Source organism: Chenopodium quinoa, unplaced genomic scaffold (assembly GCF_001683475.1).
Source record: "Chenopodium quinoa cultivar QQ74 unplaced genomic scaffold, ASM168347v1, whole genome shotgun sequence".
Taxonomy (NCBI): Eukaryota; Viridiplantae; Streptophyta; class Magnoliopsida; order Caryophyllales; family Amaranthaceae; genus Chenopodium; species Chenopodium quinoa.
Window position 1 is genome coordinate 345838 of NW_018743529.1, and position 23938 is coordinate 369775.

At 39.0% G+C, this 23938-nt stretch overlaps 1 protein-coding gene across 1 annotated transcript; it reads left to right on the forward strand.

Annotated features, from left to right (window-relative positions):
* Positions 1-1480: 1480 nt before the first annotated feature.
* On the forward strand, positions 1481-23521 carry LOC110740192 (2,3-dimethylmalate lyase-like). The gene is made up of 8 exons (XM_021920669.1): positions 1481-2200; positions 3541-3752; positions 4221-4502; positions 7146-7268; positions 18322-18472; positions 19410-19624; positions 21908-21944; positions 23227-23521. The coding sequence occupies exons 1-8, from the start codon at positions 1768-1770 to the stop codon at positions 23340-23342; spliced, it is 1569 nt and encodes a 522-aa protein (XP_021776361.1). The 5' UTR covers positions 1481-1767; the 3' UTR covers positions 23343-23521.
* Positions 23522-23938: the final 417 nt, after the last annotated feature.

Sequence of the window (23938 nt, forward strand, 5' to 3'; positions counted from 1 at the left end):
TCTCTTTGACTTGCAGACGGCTCCGCCCAGTTCTCTCCTTTTTCCACTGAATGACTTTCTCTCGCTGCTTGTAGCCAAGAGTGCTTCTCCTCAGAGTCGTTAGAGTACCGACTGGAGGTGCTGGGCTCAGAGCCATCGCTCGAGCTCTCGGGAAAAGCAGCCGCCTGCCCGGATAGATCAATGATAGGAGGGTCATTCTGTACCTCCTCCCCTGTTTCTGCCAAAATAGAATCACTCGGGGTGCTTGGGACGCCTGGCGGCACGTCCGAGATCTCGCTAATAGGCGCATAAAATGAGGGGCCGTCTGAATTTGTTTTCCTGGCCGTTCTCTTTGTTTTGGCCATGGTGTCCTGCACAGACACATAGACAGTCGGACTTGGGGCAGTTTGCAAAGGCTGGTCCAACATGGGGCAGTCGCTTTCCTAGTTCTAGATTCAGTCGTCCCAGTGATCGGCTGATCACTAACCTAGGTCGTGCCATGTGCTTTTGGGCTACCATTTTTGAAAAAAAGAAACAAACAGAGAAAATGCAAATGCAAATGCAAAAGAACAGGCGGTTACCTTTTACTAAAGTGAAAACTCTTGAAAAATTGGGCCGCTGAAAAAGCAGGCGGACTGAGATCAGGCGGTCTGGCAGCAAGCGGCAGTCGTCCAAAATGTCAGAGCTAAATTCCAAAAGTTCTGCCTGAAAAGATTCTGGAATGTCCAAATGATTTGGACATCCCCTATTTATAGGGGGGGAATTTCAAGGGTAAAAAAAAAAACGGTAAAAATCGTTAGCTAATCAGAGCGTGACACCTGTCACAGGCGCCACGTGGCAAGCCACGTCACCCCTGCGAGGGGCAAATGATTAGGGGATTTCTCCCGCCACGTGGACCAATGAAACCCTGCCACGTGTCATCCATATGGACCAACTAGAGCCCGCCACGTGTCACTTCGTGAGAGGTCCAAGGTGGACCAATCAGGCCACTACACGTGGCAGGTAGTTTGCCAACTGGGAATATGGCCTTTAAGGGCCCAAATACCTAGGCAAGCCCAGTTAGTCCTAGGTATTTGGAAACCTAGTACTAGGCACATATTTCGAGACCCTGTAAAAGGGAGATGTTCCCTCAATGGAACATCATTCAGAAAATTATTAAACACACGCGTACATTACTCCCAGCTAAGGCTTGGATATTGAGACTGTCTCAGGCAGTCGGATGATCAGTCCCCTTCCGAGAGGAGCCTGATCCCCTTTACATTCCGCATACTCTACTCCTCATACACGTTCTAACTTGATCGTCGGAGGTGGAACTCCCACCCACAGGAATCTCCGTTGTTTTGCAGGTACATGCGACCCGAGTTCAGTCTTGGTGTTGTAACTCTCCCGCAGGACATCCAAAAAACCCCGAAACACCAATCACACCTCAATTCACCAGCCGTGACATCATAACTTCATCTTCTTCCTCCTCTTCTTTTGCACCTCCAAGCTGCGAACCCTAACAAAAAAAAAATGAAAATTAGGGAATTAGTTGAAGAACAGAAGAAAAGAGGAGAGAGAGAATCTGGAAATTGGGGTATTAATTATAGAACATAAGAAGATGGAACTCAAAAACTAAAAAAGGGATAATCAGGGAAATTAATCGAAGAACGGAAGAAAAGAAGGGAGGGAGGAGAGAGAACGTGATGTTGAATTAAAAAAAATAAAATAAATTATGGTGTGACCAACTACATATGAAAATTTGTTATAACCAATTCTATCCCCTTGCGAAAATAAAACAGTTTTGAAATGGGGGCTTCCTCCCCAAAAACAAAGGAAGAAAAAAAAAAAAGTTTAGAAACAACGATGCAGCAGCTCTCAGTGACTAGAGACTGCAATGTCCGACCTCTATTTTCACCATCCACCGTAACTCCACCACTTTCTGCTGCAACTTCTTCCCATCTATATAATTCAATCAACCCCACCTTCTTCTACACTACAAAAACATCAGTTGCAGCAGCAGCAAAAAGGTGTTGTTCAAAAGGGTTTGTTCCGGTTGTTTCCGCCGTCAATGCCGCATCATCCGAAGGAGGAGGAAGGGAAAGATTGAGCTCTAAATCGCCTGCGAAGGCGCTTCGACGATTGCTCAATTCTGCTGGCCTTCATCAAGGCCCCGCCTGCTTCGATGCTCTGAGTGCTAAGCTAGTACAGGATGCCGGGTTTGATTTTTGTTTTACTAGTGGTGAGTTTACTTTGTTTGATTGTATTACTTTTTATTGTTTTAGGATATTTGAATGAAATTGAGAAACTGCATTGTTTTGTTAAGGGGGTAATTTTATTTTTTTATTCAGATTATTGGTTTGATTAATCTATTTGGTTTTGTTATTGGTGATTGGGGTTTTGTTATTTCGTTGATTTCTGTGAGGATGATTAATTATGGAGTATAATGATTAATTATAATTTAGGGAAAAAAGGGTTGAAGTATTGTTCATTTTGTGATTTTATTGAAGGATAAACTATGAATCGTTGCTAGGAATGTAGAAATTTGCAACTTGGAAGCAAGCGAAAATAAGGGAAAGGACATTGAACGGTTTTTAAGGAATTGGAATGAATATTGGGATGTTTGGGATTGAGGATGTACAAAATTTAGGGGTGCTCAGTTACAAGCTCAGTTGATTTTTGTATGTATGCTTTACGATGATGTAAGGCATTTTAATAGATTATCTTTGAGCTTAAGTGTCGTTTGACATCGTTGGGATTAGCTGGTGCTGTGCGTCTTTGGTGGTGAGCTGGTGACTTGCCCTATCTTATGATTCAGGGCTCGTTCTTTAATTCTGGGAGTAGAGCAGGAATCTTGGATTCTGTCAGTTCTGGGAAGACTGAACTCTCTTGCTTATGTGATGTACACCCTTGTTTATATATGCATGTCATATGGTAACAACTCTAAGTCAAATCAAGTCTCTGAACCCATTTATTGGATAATTCGGCATGTGGGTGCTAATAAACCATCATTTTATTCATTGCTTGCAAACTCTTGCCCTTAATGACATGCCTGGAATTCAAGATAAAAATAAGATGTAAAAATTAGCGGAAAAATAGTTTCAAGGGGACTTAATTAAGAGGAGAAAGATTACTTTCTATATGTTTGGGAATCTTACTAGAGCAATCCGTTTTTACTGATGTGTTCATACAAGAACTAAAAATAAATATGTATTTTACAGCTACTATATCTCCTCGGTCCTCCCTTTGTTCTCACTTTCTCACGCCAAGCCCGATGACGGTAGGCATTAAGCAACAAAATGAGTTGAAGCATGATTGATTTTCCAGGGAGAAAAGTTACCCGGGGTGGGTGGGTGTGTAATTGTTATCCTCAATTTGTTGGGGTGGGGGGGGGGGTGGGGTGGGGAATATGTTACACCATGTAATTATCTCCCCCATTCCACCCAGTTAAAAACTTTAGAATTTTTAGCCCTTGAAACTTTTCCCCTCCTATACATCTCAATCCAGGCATGGACTAAGAATTTTCAGATTTGGTTTGATTTCACTACGCTAATATCTTTTTGTTTTCCCTACTTTTTCTAGGATTTTCAATGTCAGCTGCTAGATTGGGATTGCCTGATGTTGGCCTTATATCCTATGGAGAAATGGTGGATCAAGGGCAAAAAATAACAGAAGCTGTGTCAATACCTGTGATTGGTGATGGTGATAATGGATATGGGAATGCAATGAATGTGAAGAGAACTGTGAAAGGATACATCAAGGCTGGCTTTGCAGGAATCATCCTGGAAGACCAAGTTTGTTCTGCTGCTTTGGTTTCTGAATATATGTTTGTATCATTGTGTTCAAGTATCTTTTTATTATCCTTTTATTTGGTTGTTACTTTGTATTCAACTTTTTTTTTTCTTCACAAACGGGTTTTCTCTTTTATCAGTTTACATTTTCCCTTGACTATTATTTGTCCGGAATACATAGGATTTAGTCGTGAAATGCAAATTTATAGAACGAACTATATGTTTGGCACTTTTTATTTTTAAGTGAATTATGTGAAAGAAGACTTAGACCCTGTTCTATTCATATAGTTTTTTTTTTTTTTTTTCTTGAACTTAAATTACTTTTTGCTGAAGAGAACATGGCCTTATATTTGCATTTTCTTTTAATTTTAATAAAAGGAACTATGCATTTACTTGAGACTTGCTCTTCAATTTTCTTCTAGGCATCAATCTTAAAAATTGCTATAGCTTATATGTTTCAGTAATTACCAGGTGTCTCCTAAAGCTTGTGGTCATACACAAGGCAGGAAAGTCACCTCCATAGATGAAGCAGTAATGCAGATAAAAGCAGCTATAGATGCTCGAAGAGAAAGTGGTTCAGATATTGTCATTGTGGCAAGGACTGATTCTCGTCAAGCTGTGTCCTTTGAAGAATCATTGCGGAGATCGCAGGCCTTTGCTGATGCTGGAGCTGATGTTCTGTTTATAGATGCACTAGCTTCAAGAGATGAGATGAAGGCCTTCTGTGAAATATCTCCTTCAGTTCCTAAAATGGTGAGATATTGTTGTTTGTATCTAATTGAATAGTCTTGGTTACTTACTGTTTCTGCACGTGTATTTCTATTTTCATGCTATGGATGCCTAATCGCTTCTTAAAATAACATTGTCATCTTCAACGTGGGACATTAGGACTCTACAAAAACTTACCACTTATTGATGGTTCAATGGGATCAAAATTTACATTTTACTGAGTCACCAACTGTGCTAGTTTAACGTAAACAGGACAGCTCCAACTCTTTTTCTTTTCTTTTTTTTTTGGGTGGTCTTTTCATGAAGAAAAATATGTGGTTTATGAATAGTCATGTTAGAAGAAATAACTAGCTTCTTATGCAAAAATTTTAAGCTTGTCTTGACAGCTCTTGCAATGGTAGTTATAGGCACTGCAATCTGTTTGAGTATTCATCTACTAACAAATATTGTTTCTGTGTATATGAACCAATAGTAACTTAAGAAAGTATTATCAATAGTCCTTTTTAACAGGCAAGATTCTTCAACGTTTAGCAGATGTGAGGCACATTAGAATTTTATTGGTCAAACCGCTAGATTACCCCTTACATTAATAAGCTAACTCAAATTGCTACCGACCTTAACATCATATGATATAGAGGATTAGAGATCCTTTTTTGAGTTTTTGCAAAAAAGACACCCATGACCAATGCAAAAAGTTACAAGGAACTAATGTACACTTAATGGCATACTGTTATTTACCATCTCAATATGATTATCTCCACCAACTTGTGTGATTAATGACTTGCAAAGAAGAAGTAAATACGGGAAAGGGAGCTTATGATTAATCAGAAATGATTGGGTGTCAGCATTATTTATGCATATTGAAACAGTAATAAGAATGAAATGGTTCTTTTTTTTTTTTTTTAATCTCACCACAGAAGTTATGTTCTATTGTTCTGAAATGATTAAAAACTCAACTTGCAAGATGTGCTGAAAATATGGCACCATAAAGACAATTTTTGGAGGTTCCTTTGATGATAATAAAGATAGTTGAAATTTTAATATGAGAGCTTATGGTTCTCATGTGTCCGAGCGAAGAGTAAGGGTGGTTGAGTTATTGTATAAGATGAATGGATACACTATAAGCCAAAGGAAGGTTAAAAAGGGAGTATGAGACATAAAATAATTTGTAGTATTTCTTTTAGGTGTACTTTATGATGGAAGGATTTAGTACTTGTGAAAATTAAGTTGGTTTACATCTGTCTCTAAAAAAAAATGTCTAATCATGGATGAACCTTGTTGCTAGCAACAAATATGTAAGCTAAGTTTAACCAAATTTGTCAGAAAGAAAAATGTAATCTAAACAACAGTGAAGTTACTTTTATTTTCTTTTCTTTTTTTCTTGTGAAAATTCTGAACATATTCCATTGTCAATTATGTGGATAATTTTATGGTTAATAGGTTAATTGGAATTTTTATAAGTCCATTAATAATGTATGTAATTTTTGATGGCTCTAAAGCTAATTAAAAGTCAATAATATATGATTGCGATTTAAAATAGGATATTCCTTTAGCCTATTTTACATAACAATTATATGTTATCGACTTTTACTTAGCGTTAATAAGTAACAAATTATGTTCTTGTTGCAACTACCATGAGCTAACCACAACTATTTAACAAAGCACTTTCTATCAAACCATTAGTGCCATTTGCCTAAAGGGACAACATTCGGCTGGGTTACCCATAACTAGATTGAAAGTGTAAAATAGAAGACGATGGAAATGAAAATAGAAGAGCCAAAATATGGTAACGTGGAAAACCCCAATGAAGGTGGGTAAAAACCGCGAATGGCTATGAGTCCACCAGACCACTATAATGCGAGCGTTATACCCATTATTGATACAAGTACATTGATTATTTGGACCTCAAAGGCCTTAGATAGTAAAAAAAGCATAAGAATGAGCGATTAAATACACATTATAGCTGTTGAGAAGATATTTAAATGTTGAATTGGTCATCGTGGCTTGTGGGACAATCAAACGAGAAACGTCGTCCTTTGGGCCATGATACGAAGCGCTGTGTTATACCTTTTGATGATGGATTTTGAAACGTATTATTTTTGGATATTGTATGTATGGAATATGCTCTGCCTTTGTTGCCTCTTCTTGTTCACCTTTTATAGGCCTTCAAGTATAGTAGTCGGTTAGAGAAGATAGAAGATATGCCTGAGTTCCTTTGGTCAAATTAGCTTACAAAATAAATAAGTCAAACACTAATTGTTACTGTAATATTATTACAAGTTGATAGCTAACTTGTAAGAGGGTCTTGTTTATAGATATTGAAGTCAAATATGGACTGTTCTTCTAAAAGCCTTATCAATACTTTAGTAGTTCAGTCACGTTAGCTTGTAATTGCTTATATTAGTATCTGCAGGGCATTGTGGGACTTTGTCAGATATATTTGGAGAAGTGGGCTATATGCCAGTTCTCTTCAGTTTCCTGATACCGTCTTTGGTGCTTACTTTGTTTGTTTCTGCGTATGGATGCATGTAAACTTCTTTTGCTTATACTATGAATTACCGTTTGAGTTATTGTTTACCTCTTCTTAGAATAGGGTTTGTGTTCCAGAGATGGTTGGTATTGTTAATCAACACTAGTTATTAATTACAACACTTATCTTTCTTGAAGGCCAACATGCTTGAAGGAGGAGGGAAAACACCTATTCTCACTCCTATGGAACTTGAAGATATTGGATACAAAATTGTTGCTTACCCACTTTCTTTGATAGGGGTCTCTATCCAAGCAATGCAGGTAACTAGTCTCAACTTGAAAGTAGAACTAAATCTTCAGTACTATGTTCTCTCATTGCTTATGGGCATGCTTTTTAATGGAGGAAATGTAGAGATTAGTTTGAGTGTGGCACTCATCATTAGCAAAAAAAAAAAAAAAAAAAGGAAATTTTAGAAAATAACACCTGAACAAAACCTAAATTTTGATTATAACACCACAAAAAAAAAAAAAACTTTTATTATAACACCACAAAAAAAAAAAACCAAAAAAATTGGTTTCACCACCACTTAACTTTGTCATCCAAACTTTAAGTGGGCCCCACACGGTACATGTGTCAACCATTTATTGGATAAAAATAAATTAAAAAAAATGAAAAATTAAGAAAACAAAAAACAAAAAAAACCCTAAAATGCTACCCAGCCACCACCGCCGTCACCCATACCCGACCGCCGAAATCGTCGAACCCCGACCACCCATACCCAGCCCACACCATCTTCAAACCCAGCCTAACACCAACCTAAACCAGCCGGTGTGGGGTACCTATGTCTATGGTCTTTGACAATGGTCCTCAATTTCAGACGCTTGCTCTTAAGAACTGGTTGGGAGACCAAGGGATCTCTCACTGTTTTGCATCAGTCGGCCGTCCTCAAGCAAACGGCCAGGTTGAAGCCTTCAATAAGTTAAGTTAATAAGTTAATCTCTGATGGCATCAAAAAGAAAATTGAAAGAGCTGGCAAAGCTGACGAGCTACCGCATGTTCTGTGGGCCATCAAGACGATTGAAAAAGGGGCGACCGGTGAAACTCCATTTCTCATGGTTTATGGGGCAGAGGCTGATCTGCCTATTGAGCACTATGAGCCGACTCTTCGAGTCATGCTTTATGACGAAGAGGCTAATTGGGAGGCCATGCGGCTAGCATTGGATTCACTTCCAGAACGCAGGGGCAATGTAGCCTTGCGTAATGAGATCTATCGTCTGAGAATGACAAGAGCTTACAATAAAAGAGTGCACAAGCGGCCCTTAAAAGTAGGGGACTTTGTGTTATGAAAAATGGGACTTTGTGTTACGAAAAATGGAAGCAGTTGGTAGGGCCAACGAGCAGGGAAAGCTGACTCCTAACTGGGATGGCCCCTACCGAATCTATGAAGAAGTTAGAGGCGGCACCTACCGCCTGGAAACACCAGACGACAGGAAGCTAGCCAGAACTTGAAACGTATACAACTTGAAAAAGTACTACTTCTGAGATTTGTAAATTATTTGTACATTAAAGCATATTAATAAAGCTTGCAATTCAATTCTCAGTATTGTTTATTTGTAAGTCTCCTCCAAGCGGGGCAAGCCGCCTGTGTAATCACTTACTCTAACATGAGTAAAAATGCTAAACAACTATGTTCTTTTCTGAACAATCTAATGATTGGCCCATTGCCATTGCCATTGCCATTGCCATTGCCATTGCCATTGCCATTGCCATTGCCAGATGATCTTACTAAATTAAACTAATACGTCTGTTCCAAACAAGAGCATGCGTCCGGCGACATCCATCCGAGTGAATTCGTCGCACAGAGCATCCCCCATTTGGGTGGCACATTGCTCTATAAATCTAAAACAAACGGCCCTACCGAATGTCTCCAAAGGCAGCCTTGTAATCGTTTGACATGAGACGAAGATAAACGTACCACTTCCTACGAACACGCGATAGACAGTTAAAATCTAAGTTAGAAACCGCCTGTTATTGCTTGGGACAATACAGTCGGCATAATTTGAGTAAATAGGTAAGCAAAACTTGGCGAATAAAGAGGTACCATGCGGTCAAACTTTGAATGGAACCTAAACGGTGCGAACCAAACCTCCTGTTTTTTGGCAAACGGACGGTAACTATTCCTCTAAAAGGTTTGCAAGCTATAAAACTTTGTAAATAGAAAAACAACTTACGACAACAGCCGACTGTTTCTTCTGTTTCATTCAAGTTAAGGTAATGGAGACTGATTAACTCCAAAGGTTAACTCATAGCCACCCAACCAGCCTATCATGAACCTAAACGGTGTGAATAAGACCGCCTGTTTGCCGTCAAACAGGGGTACACTCGACCACTATTCTTGCTAGGTTTGGCTACGTTGCTAACCGCCGCCTGGAACCCAATAGGCGTAGCTACGGCAGCTAGACATTCCGTTGGACGCCTGCTTCTGGGCACCCTAACAAACGGCCAGTTAATGCCCAATAAAATTAACTAAGTAAAAACTTAGTATATTGCGGTTTACAATGAGGCCGAGAGCCGAATTATACTATGTGTTCGCCTGTGTAATGGCCGACTGCCGCGTGGTTTGGGGCAATCACACTAGTGATTGATTGACCTGGAATTAGTAATTAATACTTGAAGTATCAAAAAATCCAAGTCAATCAACTCACCTTCGAAAACCCAGCGCCAGTCGCCCAGGGGCAAAAACTGTCGGTATACCATAGCAATCGCATATTGAAAAATTTGCAAAGCATTCATACAAAAAGGCAAGCTATATTTAGCGAAATTTATGAAAGGCAAAAATTCAAAGCAAATTGCAAATTGGGAAAACAGACAAAACTGCCGGATGATTCATATAAATAGTCGGCTAGAAGACCGACAAGAATGTTAAAATTGTCAAATAAACCCCGACCCCTCGGTCGGGTAATGATACACAACAAGTGGCACGCAGGCCAAAGAAAGACTTAAGCTTCTGGAGGAGGCTTCTCAGATTCAGGAGCTGCATCCTTCTGATCCCCCGTCAGCTCCTCTTTTTCGCCATTCGCCTCCTCCTCCTCATGGTCCGACTCCCCAGAGGTAGAGGTGGAATCAGACGACTCGCCACCCGCCTCTTCTTCATCATGGCCTTGCCCCATGATCTTGTCATTGTACTCCCGGGTACAGGTGGCAAACTGATTCTTCAAGCTTTCATAGCTGTACTCCGGGAAGAGAGCCGCCTAGGTCATCTCCATGATGAAGTTGGTGTCCTCCATCATGTCCTTCACCAACGCCTGCTTCTCCTCATCGGCCCTTGAAGTGTATTTTTTGGCAAGCTGGGTCTCCTAGTTGGCAGCCGCTGCTTTAGTTTGTCTACCCGAGTGCAGAGGCTGGCTGCTTCAGTTTGTCTCCTCGGTATACGGACTTTTCCAGTTCTGAGAGGGCCGCCTCTAAGTCTTTCTTGACCTGCAAATTGGCAGACGCCTGATAATACAGTATGTCAGTGGTCAGAATTTCGTTTTGTGCAATCTGGAACATAGCTTTGTCAGAAACAGAGGAGGCGGCCCGGGCCTTCGCAGCCTTTACCTCTTTGTTCTTTTCGTTTAGGGGCTTGCGGAGACTATACACTCGCAGCATAGACTGCACTCGGCCAAAAAACAGTCGTGCGACCAGGCAATTATTTAAACAACAAAAAAGAATTTTTCACTAAGTATACCTCGGCCAGAAGAGCCGGGATGACTTCCAGATTAAGGGTGCCGACTCCCTTAACTGACTTCCTGTCCTCGACAGGGATGGCCCTCAGCATGGACTTAGCCATTTGAACCAGATCCGGCCTTTGAGAGACATCTGCACAATCAATACCCTGTAAGTACTTGGTGTAAATTCGGCCAATAGACCGACTGTTCTCAGAGGTGCTAGACGACTGCTGATTGAATTTGACCCTCAAAGGGTAAGGGAAAGGAAACAAGTCTTTAATACCTTCAGCAGTCGCCTCCTTCTCCTTCTCCTTCCCAGACCGATTGCCCGAAGGTACGTCTGGAGATTTAGGAGGTTAGCTGCCCCCTTGAGGCCACATGTTTCCTGGCTCTCCTAGGGGTTGTTATGTCACCAGTCCTCTGTCACCAGCCTAGAAGGAGGAAGGCTTTGCTAAGTTGCCCTGCAAAATAACCACAATAAGTAAGAAGCAGGCGGCAGAAAAGCTAAATGAGATTTGTTCAGTTGAAAGTTCACCTTGGACGCCTGCACAAAAGGCGACTCTTCAGACCGCTTGCCCAAGATGGCCAAGCAGCTTTCTTTGAGGCCGAGAGCTTTTCCATGGCTTTGTCTGCAAAAGATGAATCAAGGAGTTAGTTTGACACAAAATAAATCAAGTTTCACAAGACACTTCAACAGGCAGTCAACTACCTCTCGGCATCTCTTCACTAAGGCCACAGGCGGCCAGATATGTCCCATCGTATAACCAGTTATACTTGGGAATATAGTTTTGATGTCTACTTTGAAGAGCCCTCTGTCAAGGATCTCCTCTTTTGCTTTACGGGGAACAGGCGGCTTAGGAATGGTGGGTTCCTACTCCACCTGTTAAATTTTTTGTTCCTAACTGTGTCATGGAGATGATGTAGAAAGTGCTCCTCCAATCTTTCCACTTGGTCTCCTTCCCCACAGTCATCATATAGCCCTTGTGGCTAGACAACTGATATCGGCCAGTCCCGCTTGTCTTCATGGTCCGGCTGAGGTAGTGCATATAAGCGAATGCCTCAAAGCTTGGCTCTACCTCATGCATTTCACACCCAACAACATAGCCCAAGATGTTGAACCAAGAGTTTGTGGCTAGTTGCCAGATACCTTGGTATCCGTCCAAAATATTCTCTACAGCCGGATGTTGAGGAAATCTCAGGCCAGCCTTAATTGTCGCCTCATAGCAGCTAAAACAGGCGTCCCCGTAGCTGGACTGCTCTGGCCAGACTACAGTGTCCTCGGCATCCGGTGTGCAAAGGACATACCCATGCCCCATGACATGGTCGGCTCTAAAGCTCCCAATTTTTTTCGCCATCATTTTCCGCCTGCCTGCGGGAACATGATGATAGTAGGCGACATACTGCTCTCGGTTGGTGGCAGACGGCTCTGCCCAGTTTGCTCCCAAATCTACTGAGAAGGAATCTCGCACAGTTTCTAGCCGAGAGTGCCTCTCTTCAGACTCATCCGAGAATTTGCTTGAAGTGCTTGGCTTAGAGTCGTATCTGAGCTCTCGGATGAGGAGTCCGCTTGGTGGGCCAGATCAACCCAGGCCGACATATCATTTTGAACCTCCTCCCTTGATTCGTTTAAAATAGAATCACTAGGAGTGCTTGGGGCACCAGGCGGCACGAGAGGCACATAGAAGGAAGAGCCGGTCACCCTTGTCGTTCTCTTTGTTCTGGCCATGGTGTCTTGCAGAGACACACATAGACAGTCGGACTTGGGGCAGTTCGCAAAGGGTGATCCAACAAGGGGCAGTCGACACTTCGAGTTCTAGATTCAGTCGTCCCCGGTGACCGGCTGATCACTAACCTAGGCCGTGCCGTGTGCTTTTGGGAAACCATTTTCAAAAGAAAAACAAAGAGAAAATACGAAAAAAGAAAAAGAAACAGGCGGTTACCTTTAGTCGGTGAAGGTGAAGGCACTTGAAACTCTACAGCGGTTGTAAGAGTAGGCGGTCTGTAAAGGCAGGCACGCAGGCGGTCAGGTGCAGTCGGTATTTGTTCTCTCTCAAAAAAAAGACAAAGTTCTCTTTGAAATTTTTGGAAATGTCAAAACAAATGATTTGGACATCCCCTATTTATAGGGGGGGTGAATTTCTTAAAAAAAAAAAACGGTAAAAATCGTTAGCCAATCAGAGCGTGACACCTGTCACAGGTACCACGTGGCAAGCCACGTCACCCCTGTGAGGGGCAAATGATTAGGGGATTTCTCCCGCCACGTGGACCAATGGAACTCTGCCACGTGTCAACCACGTGGACCAATTAGAGTCTGCCACGTGTCACTTCGTGAGAGGTCTAAGGTGGACTAATCAGGCCACGTGCCATGGGAAAATGGCTTTTAAGGGCCCAAATACCTAGGCAAGCCCATTAATTAGTCCTAGGTTTCTGAAAACCTAGTACTGGGCACATATATCGAGACCCTATAAAAGGGAGATGTTCCCTCTGAGGAACATTATTCAGAAATCATTAAACACACGCGTACATTACTTGCTGAGCATTAACTCCAGCTTTAATTACGCTACTTAGGAGCTAAGGCTCGGATTCCGAGACTGTCTCAAATAGTCGAATGATCACTCCCCTTCCGAGACGAACCTGTAACTTGATCGTCGGAGGCGGAACTCCCACCCACAGGAGTCTCCGTTATTTTGCAGGTACAGGCGTCTAGAGGCCAGTCTTGGTGTTGTAACTCTCCCGCAGGACATCTAAAAAAGCCCGAAACAGTTTCCTTGTGATTTTTGTTAACATGCATGTTTTGCACTTCTCTATCCTTAGATCAAACATAAGTATCAAATCATGCTTAGACATAAAATACAATTATTTATAATTATCAAACCAAGTCTTAAATGCCATAGAGAAGAATTGTCATTACAACATACACACTATCTTTAAAGCATACAAATACTTAATTTAAACATAGCATCGCACAAATATCCAAGTCCTACAAATTGACCACCTTTAGACAAAATAATCTTATCTGACTCAAACCTCATTTGAAATCCTAAACGATTCAAGATAGCAGTGGACACTAGATTTCTCCTAAGTTCAGGAGCATACAACACATCTCTTTAAATAAGAGATTTGCCTAAACTAAAAACTAGCTCAACTTGTCCCTTGCTTAGCACCTTAGCGGTAGAGTCATTACCCATATAGAGAATCTCTCTATCATTAACCTCCATGAAGGTCTTGAACAATGATCTATCTTTGCATACATGCCCCATGCTCCTGAATCGATGTACCACGAACAATCAACCTGTACACAATTGATTTCAAAAATCATACACACATAATCCATAAATGAATTATCTGAAATTTGTGCACAAGAGTTACCTTGTTATTCTTGGGATTGGCTAGCATTGCCTTACCCACCTTAGACTTTTTCTTGCTTAATTTCTTCCAAATTGTACAATCTATCTTAAAATGACCGGATTTTCCACAAACCCAACAAGCACATGATTTTTTACTATCACTATTTACTTTAGGCTTTTTGCCCTTATTTTTGTCCTTCTTGAATTGCACGGATTTTTATTTTTTATATCTAAGTATTTTTTTCATAATTTATCTTGAGATCTAGACATGATATTAACTTGATTCGAATTGGGTTGGAAAGTAGGTTTTTAGAGCTTTCCAACGATATATTATTTGTCTTAATTTGAGTTATGAATCAAAAGTTATGTTAAAAACAAAAAACGCAAAAAAAAATGAAAAATTCTACGGTTGGAAACGCCTAGAGTTTTCGAATCTCCTAGGGACTTTTGAAAATTCTAGGCGTTTCTCCCCTAGAGTTTTGAAAAATTTAGGTGTTTGGCCTCCAAAAAAAAAAAAACGACTTTAATTTCGGCGATGTGTTCGATGACCTTGCCGTCGGTTGGTGGTGGTTTGTTGGGAGGAGAGAATGTACGATTGAGTTAGAGGCCAGGGAAGAAAAATATTATATTTGTCCATTACGTTTAAATACGGGCGTTACCCGGTAAAGTAAGGGCGTCGTTTAACAATCCTCATAGAAAAGGTAGTGGGGTCAACCAGTCAAGGTTATAGTTTCAAAGGAAAATTAATGTTCCACTAGTAAATTCCACCATAAGTCGGACCCATTTACCCCAATTTTTTTTTTAAAAGACAACATTTTTGTTCAAACAGTGACTTGCCGAGAAACTGATCGACTTTCATGGAGAAATCATAAACCTCGTAAAAATTCTCAAAAATCTTAAATTTTGGATTTTTTTCTTCGATTTTCCGCCGGTAACGTTTGATGCGGCCGCGATTTTTATCAAAACGGTCGTATCGGCCAATATCGCGGGGTTTTAAAAAACAGCGTGCTGAATCGGTAAATATCGGAACGGTAAGTTGAAATTCCGTTACATCTCGGCCGATTTGCGACGGTACGACTGAGTTTTCGAACCATGAATAAACTGATTTTTCTTTAATCTATTCATCATATGTTTTTTTAGAACATATATATACCAAGAGCAATAATCACAAGCAACGTGAAGAAAACCGTCAAAATCAATGTGGACTCGCGCCCCACCTCGCCCGATCGGGCGAATCTGGGTGACGCAACTTGAACCCTCATGCGTTAGCCGAGCGGCGGTGGCCGTGCCATGCGGGAAAGCGCAATTTCTCAAACTCGTCCTCGCTCCCGGGCGATGGTGGCCCGAACGGAACGTCCTCTCTTCTTCACACTCGTGCTACCGGGCGGTGGTGGCCCGGACTGGGCGGTTGCCGAACGCTAGAAACACGTTCTTGCGCTTCTGACCGGGCGGTGTTGCTTTCCTCTAAACCGAGGTTTATCTTGCTTCTAATACTTGTTTAATTAAATCACAACACCTTAACCTAAGTAAATCAATTAAACATCATGAATTTAGTCTACAATACTCTAAATTATTCAACACCCAATACTCTAAAGTAATTTCAAGTACAATTTGAGGAACTTAGGATTTAAATTTAAAATTTAAGGTACTATAGAATTTTTTTCATCGTATTATCGGAAAATGAATTTAAATGATGAATAAATGATAATTTGCCTTGAAGAGGTGGATTCTCTTTTTAAACAACTTTTTCTCACCATAATTACGATGCCTCATACATAACCCATCTCCTCTATATGACTACACACTCTCCTCACATCATACCTTTGTGACTCATTTCCAAACTGGCTTTGGACCACTCCTTAACTAGCTTTCTTGATAACATTGCTTATTCGTTGCATAAGGATAGATTTAGGTTTGTAATTAATTATTAATAAAAAATGAAAATCAATATTTCGTTTGTTTTGCCCCGGAGTTGACATCCCAATGCACATTTTCAATCTTAATTTTTTTTTGAAATAAGTCACAACGGACACTAATTTTCATTAATTAAAGTAATACAACATCTACAATTGATAATTAATGAAAAAAAGAAAATAGATTTAACAAAATCAAACAAGAATTTATTAGAAAAAGCTAATAATTCAAATACATAGATATAACAATTCGACACATTCTCCATGTTTTTAAGTGGATCTGTTGTCGTTTTATAATTATGTGAGGAAGAGAATTTTTGTGGTAACTTTGTCGAGGAGGCTATACCACGCACAAAGAACACCTTCTCTTTCTAAGGTGTTTGAAAAACCCAGTCTTCGATAGAGGTCGAAAAACCTGTCTTTTGAAGGGGAGATCAAGTAAACCTTGTTTTTTTAGAGGAGATCACAAACTCTTTATTTCGAAGGAGACAAGTTTCTCTCAAATGAAGGAACCATATTATAACTAAAAAATAACCAAAAAGCAAAAAAAAAAAAAACAAAACTTTATAGAAACAAAGATTGGGGCTTTCCATTGGCAAAATCCGATGGGGACCCTTCAAGAATCAATAGTAGAGGCTAGGGTGTAGGAGAGAGGAGAGAGGTTAGTATTGTCATGACCAATCTTATATATTTTCAATTTTATAAGATTAGAAATTATAAAAATTGATAACATGAAAGTGTATACCGAGACAAATCTAACAAGACCTTATGTGACTATGTTTTTTTTTTTTTTTTTTTTTCCTTTATGTATCAATTACAATGTCTAGTTGAAGAAGATCATGTGAATAGTGTCAAATTTGCAAATGGTACAATATCTCTTAAATGGAGGTAATATTAAATAAATATCTAACCAAAAGTCCTTTTATCAATGAAATCTACATGAATTGGTTAAGAACCACACTGAACTCCCTCATATTTACAACTAGAAAAGCAAATGTGACACTTGCCACTAGCTATAAAAGTATAAAAACTCAATCATTATTAAACTCTTTTTCCCTAGAAAATAATAATTTAAAATGATTTAAAATTTGGTTATTGTAGTATACCTTGGTTTAGGCTTATGTCTTATAAACAAAATATTAAAAAAAAAAAAAAAAAGGATCACCAATGCCTTTTTTGCAATTGAAGAAAAGGTGTCTTAAAAGTCCACTCTTTTGGTTTAATTGGTCTTTATCTGTTTTAATCCTACCCCTTTTTCAATGTTTTAGTTGCTTTTTAGGGCTTACTGTTATACTTTATAGGCGTAAGATGTCATTAACATGCTATTGTCAATCCAATGTTCACTGAATACAATATGATCCAAATAAAGGTGTTTAGGGATCATTGATCAATGAGAGATCCAAGCTTCTTCACCAAAGTTGCCTTGCTTTAATGCTTGTGTTGTTGTAAGATCCATATTGATATTGTGTCCTCACATGCATTACAGCATCCTAAATTCTAAGACGCCCCAACTCGATGATTTGGTTGCTCTGTGCTCATTGCGTTGACCCGCTCAATTGCAGAATTGCACAAGCCCCTAAAACCTCTGTGCTTTTGTTGCTCAATATGCAAGAGTACCTTTCTAGAATCAGACACCTGCATATGTTACTACGTGCTCACACATCCTTTCCATACTAGACTAGCGCCCTTGCCACTGGATCAGCAAGAGTGCACTCTATGATTCTGTGTCAAAACATTTGGATTGTGACTTGTGTCAAAACATTTGGATTGTGACACTATTGCTCTAACTTGAGTCTTGAGATGCCAATAATACCATCACATCGATAGTTGGATTTCGATATCTGCTGTGGACAAGTTTCGTTTCCAAAATTCCTCTGTGCGACAAAGTGTCACTACCTAAGAGCTTTATTCCATTTTCTTTTGTATCCCTCCAACTGGAATGATAAAGTACTGTGGAATCTGTAGTGATAGCAGCTGTAAATGATTTGTGTGTCAGAATAATAGTCCATGAGAGGTTACAAGCTTTTGGGTATGGTCCACCTTATGTCTCACAGGCTATAGAATGAAGATCTATATGACATATACTAGCCAAGATAACTCCTTTGGAAAGAGCTAGTTGTGACTTTCATATTGGTTTTTGCACCCAGTGTGTCTGTCTGTAAATATATGATGCAGCCTCCCACTTAGTCATGACACTATCGATAGCTTACTAAATCTAACATTGGTTATGCTAAAAGAATGTCTGGACACTGTAGTGTAATCAAAATCATTTAGGCTTCTAAGTACTAACTTTAGTGCTAGATAGCTTATAATCGGTTTGTTGCAGTTTTTAACCAATAAAATGTGATAATGTTCGGTGGACAGGTGATGTACATTCTGTCTGACCACGTTCATTTATTGCTGCAGGATGCCCTAAAGGCCATCCGAAGAGGCCATATTCCTTCCCCAGGAAGTATGCCTTCTTTTGAGGAAATCAAAGATATTTTAGGTTTTAATGATTATTATGAAGAGGAGAAGCGATATGCCTTAATCATGACTCCACCACCTTCGCGTCGAGGTTAGTTTATGAATTATTTGCATTGAAAGTAGCTCTTTATCTCAGATGTGGGTACTGTTTTTACATATTCGCTGAATCTGATTACCTTTTTGTAAATTTTATGTTGTTGCCAGAGCAGCTGTTTTAGGAGTGAACAACTCATAGATTGCTAGTTCAACAGTTTGCTCAATGTGCACAGTAGCATTGCCTAAACTGCATTGTGATGTATCTTGTTAGTTGATAGTTGATGATAGGAGGTTAAGGTTATATCTCCTCTGAAGAGAAAAATGGCTTTATGTAAAAGGGTGTCTTAGAGGACAAGATTATTTAATTGACTTTAAAACTGAAGAAGAATTTAATTTACATCTGTTAGTGGAAATATCTTTTATTAGTTTCATTGATGTTTAACAAAATAATTACAAAAACTGAAGATACATGCACAGAAATTGATTATCAATTACATATGGAAATATTTGTAGACTGAACGTTGATGAAAGACACTGTTGTGTAAGAGAATCAATTAATTTTGACAAATTTGGGCTATTGGATCAAAGTTACAGGTTTATTTTTCCTAATCATTGCTGATCAACCTTAAAACATATGTTGTACATGTCAGTGATTTAATGCCTGAAGAGTCAAAATCATCTAGGCAATGGTACTCCATATGTAACTACATTATGAACTTGAACCATATTGGAAATACACGTATGGACTATAGCGGGCATCGAAGGGGATTTTGCCTAACCTTAAGGGGCCGTTTGGTTGGAATGGAAACTTTGTTTTGTTTTGTTTTTTTCAATTAATAGATATTTTTGTCTTTTAGTAAAAACATGTAGCTTCCTTACTGTAAATGCTTTTAACTAATAAAAATGCCGGATACACATCTATGCCTATTTTCTATTTCTGAAACACGATTTCCTTCTTACTGATACTTGCTTATAATGGTGGTTATCTTTAGCTGTTGATAGTGGTTACAAACTCATACAGAGTAAACAAGATAGCTTGAATGAGAGTGAACAATCTCCGCAAGATCATCCCATTGAAGTGATAACACCTGAAGTCTATACTGGTGCAGATGGCTCAAGGGGAGCCTTTGGCAATCTCTGGTCTCGAACATTGAGAATCAAAATTACAGGAAGGGATGGTAAAGAAAAACTCGATGTCAAGGTTCCTGTAAGTCACATGCTTTTAGCCTTTATTTTATCTTTGTTCACCAAACTATTTTCTCCTTGCCATGTAATGAGCTTTTCAATGGTAGCATTGATGAAAAAGAAACAAGACCAAAAAAAGTCCAAAAGATGAAGATTTGAATTACAAACTCAGTTGCTAACAAAATTCTTTTTCCATGTCTTTAGAAAGTAAATTATATAAGATTAGATCCTGGAGGTATTATTAGTGTGTTAGTTCAACATTGAAAATTCCGGTGAGGTGTGTACCAGAACTATATTTGTAAACTCGGATGATGATCCCTTCTTGCTGATCCATCCTTCTCCTCTTTTTGATCCTTGTGTATGTGCATGTCCTTATGTTTAATTGGGTATCTCAGTTTTCCACATTATTTGTTTATAATTCTTATACCACTCTAAGTAGCTGAATCATTGGCTCTGACATCTTTGTCTCGGTCAAGATCACAATTCATCTTAAAATTTTGTTAAACTGTAGATAATGTAGAAGTATGAGGAGTCATGCATCACATCCATTTATGTCTTGGTCCTACTAGTGTAGTTGGTTGCAAGAGTATGAAATGGATTATTGTTTGAATTAACAAAAATGGAAATTGACTAAGCAAGTGAAAGCCATAAAAATAATAAATTCCAAATTCAGCACTTTCATTCTCTCATGCATATTAGTTTGGTTATTGATATTTTGGATACTTGCACAAAATTCCTTTGTGAAGTAGGCAAAAGAAAAAATTAAATATCATTTTCCCAGACATGTAAGAGAAGATAAAGTGTACTTCCTCTATTTTTTTTTATTGTTTTGCTTGTAACCAAGTTAGTTGGAACAAAAGCGAAGTAAAAGTAGACATGTAGTCAAAATGACAAATTTGCCCACAAGTCTACCATCTCTCTCCTCTTAAACAGCCCCATCAAACACCAATCAACCATTTTCTCTACCAACCCACCACCCACCAAAGCTAGCCCAAACACCAGTCCACCACCATTCCCCACGCCAAAACCACCAAACCCACCACCATTAGAACTAATTTTAGGGCGGTGTTGAAGTTTCAGGGTGGGTTTGGTGGTTTTGGTGTGGGTGGGATGGTTTTTGGAGGGTGGTTAGGCTTGTTTTGGGGTGGGTTAGGTGGTTATGGCGTGGGTAGCGTGGAATTCGAGGGAGGGTGAAATGGTTTTTGAGGTGGTCAGGGCTGTTTCGGAGTGGTTGGGTGGTTTTTGGGGCGGGTGAGGTTTTTTTAGATGGTGAGGTGGTTTTTTGGGTAGATGGGGTAAATTTTGGGGCTGTGGTATTTGGGGTGGATTGTGACTTTATGAGAGGCGAGGGGGCAGCAAGGTGGTGCTACTGGGCACTGGTGGTGGTTGGGAAGACTGGAAGGGAGTTAAGGACTCAAGGGGAAGGGTTGACGAGAGAGAGTGGTAGTAGGGACAGTGTCCAAGTAAGGTTAGTATTGGAATATTTCCATATCAAACTTAGTAAGTATGGCTTGGTTGCAAGTAATTAGACATTTCCATTTAAGAAAAGTGTTCCAACTATAAAAAAAAAAGGGAGAAATTAGATATATGGTTAATGGTTAAATATAGTTCTTCATGAAGCTTCCAATAGTTCCAAAGAATCTTGTTTGTTAATAGGCCACCACTGGTCCTTCAGTTGGCTTCCTCCCAATTTAATTGTCACAATTTCCTTTTGTGTTCATCCCAAATCAGTTGTCACACTTATTTTTGCGGGATGGACCTATTAATATTTTATTACCTCCCCATCCCCCAAATCTTGGCATGACAATTAAATTGGAACAAAGGGAATATGTTCTTACCATGAATGCCAGGCTAATGAGCTCTTTTTTGTTCACTCTTGAAATATGAGCATTACTGCAATCCAATCATTTTTAGTGCTTGTATATTGTACTGAGTTTAAAGAGAACAGCTTTTTTTGAGGCATGATAGCATCCATTGATTTTTTTTTAATTTTTTTTTTAAATGACAGCTGTAATGGTCAATTAAGAGTACAGGAATGTTTTTTTGAGGATAGTTTGGATTTTGACCTTGGCCATTCCAATAGCCCCCTTGATAGCCTGGGAATTATGACTCCATTTCTTTCATTTTTCAAAGATGTAGGCATGTTGTTATGTAGTATTAGCTTGGGGGTGGGGGATGTTTTGTATGTACTATTACTTTTTTTTGTAGGTTGCTGGGAGGAGAGGAGGTTTTGTATGTATTACATATTTTTCTTCATCATCTGCCTACAAGAAGTTTTTCCTTAATTTATCCATTTCTCTCGCAGGCTGGATTCTTGGATGGTATCACAAATATAGTTCCAGGTATCAGTTCATAGTAACTTGTTCATTTCTTCGGTGTGCTTTAGCTTAATGTTTACTGATTTGTGTGCAATATTTAAAAAAAAAAAAAAAAGAATGACCATGATTTACCTCAGTAGATAAGGGTAACAGCATCAACAACAAAAGTCGTAACCTCATTCCCAAAATGGTGTGGTTGGCTGCTAAACTGAGAGTCTCATATGTTCATCCATTTAAATCCTCTTCCTCCATTCGCTGCTGTGACTCTGTGAGTTCCATCTAATTATACATCACCTTATAAGCCCAATTTTATTATGTCCTTTTTAACTATTATCCAAATCATTTTTGGTCTTCCTCTACTATGCTTGAGATTTTCATCATAACTCATCTTTTGATTGACGTGTCACATGCCCAAACCACCATAACCAACTCTCCCTCTTCGTATCCTAACTTTCCTCCAAATATTTACCCTCCTAATTCTATCCCTCGATGTATTCTTGCATATCCATCTCAACATATGCATCTCTGTTACACTCATCATTTTAATGTGCTCCTTCCTAAACGCCCAACTTTCTAACCCGCATAATAATGTTGGTCTAATTTTCATCCTATAGAATTTCCCTTGTAACCTTAAACGTATACTATGATCACAAAATAATCCATTTAAGAGGAAAAAATTAATTATAAGTAATCTTACTGTGTCCAACATATGGCTATCTTTGTTGGGTACTGTTCTTTCATTGCATACATCCTTCTATCTATTGTAAAAAGTTTTGATCTTCCCTTTTAATTTTGATAACATTCTTCAGTTGTTTCGAAAGTTGCCGTAGTGTTTAAAGTATTAAACTATAGATATCTAGGGGGCGTATAATTTGACACCACTAAACCAATGTACTTTGTCAAGTTTTTATGGCTTACAACTATACTAAAACTCAGAGCTTCCTTAATAATTGGACCCCAGGCCAGTAACTGCCAATGTGTCTTACATCTAATTGATTGATGCAATGAATTTTGTCCCCTAATCTTCACAACTGAGACCATAATTATATGTTAAAAAACATCAACCTTGGCGTTATTAGTGCTGCTTATTGCTAGTTCTTTATTTTTCTTTTATTTTTAATGCGACGTATCTGTTAGCAATTGACTTGGTAAACTATACTATGTACTCGTATTTCTTTACCTTTGATGAACAAATGACCCATTGCTTTACACCATCAATTGTGTTATCATTGATGTTGATACCTTGGAGCTTTGGACTTGGGACCGATCATTTCAAGATCTTAATTGTTTATGTTGTGTTGAACAGCCTTGGTGGGTGTAAACCTCAAGGAACTTTTAGACAATGCTGCTGATGGGATGCAAGGGACACTATTAGATTTTAATGACACACTCGGAGATAGGATACAAGTCTTTTTGGAGTAGATAATGATGTTTGTTGTGAGCAATGTGCAAGAGGTAAATACTTTATTACTCCGTACATAGTATGATAAACATTGTTTTAGAAGCTAATGTAATACCATAATCTTTAAGCAGATTTTGCATGTAAACATTGTTTATGAAGTACTCGTATTTGGATAAATTTAGCCCGAGATGACTGTCCTTATCTACCTGTAGAATGTAGTAGTCACATAAAGCCATTAATCAGAAGTTTTGCTGATTAATTAAAAAAAAAAAAATATGGTAGCCTATTTATCTTCCATTCTGATGTTAGGATGTTATGTGAAGCAACAGCTTTTCATTATTTTAATTTTTTATGAAATTTATTAAACCTAAATTGTTGTCACATTCAAAATGTAACTATACCTGTATAACATCATCTTCTTGTTAAGCCCATGGAAGAAATGTTGAGATACATAAGTTGAAGAATGAATGTTGTATAATCATACACGATAAGCAATTGCAATGAAAAATTCTTAGAAAGTGTATGGGAGGATATCGATAAGGGGCATAACAGTGCCGATATCATACCTTTTGGAAATGGCTCGGGTTACAAATGTAGATCAGAAAACTCATATCGG